The sequence below is a fragment of the Halyomorpha halys genome, unplaced genomic scaffold, assembly GCF_000696795.3.
Source record: "Halyomorpha halys isolate HHAL.00 unplaced genomic scaffold, Hhal_1.1 Scaffold93.1, whole genome shotgun sequence".
NCBI classification, from domain to species: Eukaryota; Metazoa; Arthropoda; class Insecta; order Hemiptera; family Pentatomidae; genus Halyomorpha; species Halyomorpha halys.
The window spans coordinates 793,943-796,860 of NW_027116355.1; the positions used below are offsets into that span (position 1 = coordinate 793,943).

A 2,918-nucleotide genomic window follows, 5' to 3' on the forward strand; every position below is an offset into this window, starting at 1 on the left:
AAGATAGTCAACAACTATTTATTTGCCGATGTTTGACTCCACTTTGTTGAGATTCGTCCGGGCTCTTAGCTTCAGCAGTTGAGATCTTTCAAAACAATGACACAGTGAAACACCGTTTTGAAAAGTCTCAACTGAAATAGCCCTGATAAAGCTCTACAAAGTGGGGCGAAACTTATTGCTTGTTCTGAAAAACAAGGAAATTTCTTCTTCATCTTATGATGACCTTTTTATCGCTTCTGATCAACCTTTTATAAAATTACTACCATAATGCTGTTTAGGACCCAATGTTTTATTTTTGTCACTTTCATTAATTGTGGATTTTTTGATATTTTATTCCCACACTTTTTTTTTTATTATACTTTCAGGATAAAAGTTTTCATAAAGTATATTAAATAACTTTTCTTAAACTTCAGGCAATCTGATTTAATCTGTTATTTTTATTGATTTATTAATTACATTAAATTTTATATGCAAAGGATTTTATATGAAGGATTATATCTTTTTAAGCTGAAACATAAAGATGAAGCTCTACAAAGTTGGGGGTAATATCGCTAAATAAATAGTTGTTAACTATTTTTAGTTATTTTTAATGGCATAAATTAGATATTTAAGAAGTCCTATTACCTATAAAGACCATAGATGCTCCATCAAATTATCTTTTTTGTGTCACTAAATGGAAATTACCAAAATTAAATATTCCACAAGGAATCGAAAAATTGTACTTTAAAAATACTTCTTATGCTATCATGCTCTCTGAACACTACTTTTTAAACTATAACTGGTCTTCAACTTAACATGTTCAGATTTTAAGAGAATGGAAGGATATCAAATTTATTATTTATTAATGAGGTGATACTGTTGACTCAACATGAGAAGAAGGTAGTTGGGAGTGCAGTGAGTAATGATACATAAATAAGTAAAATTTATTTTATTTGTGCTGACATATATTTGTATTAATTGTTTTTCTTTTAGTTTGTAAGTTGGGGTACAACAGAAACTGGTGGTGAGAAAAGTGATGTGTTGAAAGTTACGAGGTTCCAGGTTCTGGGCTACGATAGTTGTCGTAAAAAATCCCAAGACTCTGAATTTATCACTTATGATAAGTTTTGTGCAAGGTCAACAAAAGGTATTTAGTTTTTCTTAAAATTATTATTTTTTTTTTTGTGTTTAATTTATTCATTGTTTATTTTTTTAAAGATTCTAGTGTACCTAATGAAGATGCTGGTAATGGACTGGCATTCCCTAGGTTTGATTATGGCGTTGAACAGCATTTTATTTATGGAATCTTGAGTATAGTAGAAAATAATAGTAGCAATATAGGTAAATTTACAAATATTACTGAACACATGAAGTGGATTGATAATGTTCTAAATAAGGTTGTAATATCTAAGTAATATTTGTTCTTGTTTGATATTATTAATAAATTGATAATTGAAATTCGTTATTAATAATGAACATTAAAATGATGAAAAAGTTTCATTCAGCTGGTTTTGTTCAGGAATATACCTTCATTTGTGATTTTAACTGGAAGTTTGTAATAAAAGGCTAATTTTTTTTATTTGTGTTTATATTTTGATTTATTCATGTAACCTTTTGTGATTGAGGGTAACAATTGATGTCAATTTTGTGATTTTTTATTATTTTATTTTATTGCCCTGAATAGGCAAGTTAATTGGTTGGAAATTTTTTTCTTTGGAGTGAAAATAAAACATTTTCCTTACTAACTTATTTTTTAACTATGGTCACCTATGACTTCACTTGTTCACTTTTCTGTGCTATAAGGACTCTATGGCCTTCACTTTACCTTTCTATAAGGACTCTATTAAAGCTGGCTAAAGATATGATTATTTCTCATATATTGGTTTTCAATGCCTTACAAAATGACATTTTTGTTGGGCATTGTCCCAGGTACCGACACATTGGAGAAATCGAGATTGCTCTGAGATATTACTTCTAGTAGTTTAAATAACTACTTACATACCCTCCTAGGTCTTTATACTTGTAACAGGACATAATGGTTAATGTTATGACATTTGGCCGGCAGCGAAGGAACTTTTAGTCTGCACGCTTGTGTGTGGGATGTCTTGGTGACAGTGTGGTGGCGGGGGTCCGTCCATGGCTTAGGAAGTTGAGGTGTAGGTTTTTGTTACTTAGGAATTGCAGCGACAACGGTTCGAATATGTATCCATGGTACCCTGTGGATAAACCCCCTCCTTATGTCAGAAATGACCAGAAAGGAAGAGGGTTATTATAAAAAAAAAGAAGTGTGTGGGCAGAGAAGTTGCTGGTCCAGCTACTGGCTCCTCAGTAACGTTCCTATTGTGTTCGTCAAAAATGATTGAAGTTGTTTCAGGAATACTTGGAGGAGTTTCAAGAAATATGTCAACTGAGGTTCCCCAACAGAGTGTACTGGTAACTTGGCAAGTGGAACTGAGATCCCTTTTATTACAAAAAAACATAACAGTTACAAACATTACTCAATATATGTTCGAAATATCATTTTATTATCAATGAATGCTCTATTTGAAGAAAACTTGTAAACGAAAATTGAATTTTTAAATGATTTCTACTTTTGCCAGAAAATGGGTTAACAAAAAATGAAATTCTGTAAATGAGTTAAAATATTGAACGAAAGGAAAATATATATAATCATTAATAGAATAAATAAGATATATATATGGGGTGTTAAGCCACCTCAAATCGACATAGTCTCCTTGTTGGAAAGCTTAACTAAAAAAATAAACACTGGCTCGGACAAAACATTTATTCGTAAATTAACTTAAAAGACATAAATTATACATAAATTAAATTGAAAACAAAGAAACCTTTTAATAACAAAAAAAATACTCCCTATGAGAACAAATTACAAAAAAAATGGCTAATTACAACTGATGAACTCCGATGGGTCGGGGTCCTGT

General features: G+C 30.8%; 1 protein-coding gene across 1 annotated transcript in view; it reads left to right on the forward strand.

Moving 5' to 3' along the window:
* The window catches only part of LOC112211727 (modular serine protease), a 40,087-nt gene extending 38,363 nt beyond the window's left edge, over positions 1 to 1,724 (forward strand). The window contains exons 8-9 of the mRNA XM_067053163.1: positions 973 to 1,126; positions 1,198 to 1,724. Of these exons, the coding sequence (XP_066909264.1) occupies positions 973 to 1,126; positions 1,198 to 1,394 (351 nt within the window). The 3' untranslated portion in view covers positions 1,395 to 1,724. The remainder of the gene's footprint in view (positions 1 to 972; positions 1,127 to 1,197) is intronic.
* Positions 1,725 to 2,918: the final 1,194 nt, after the last annotated feature.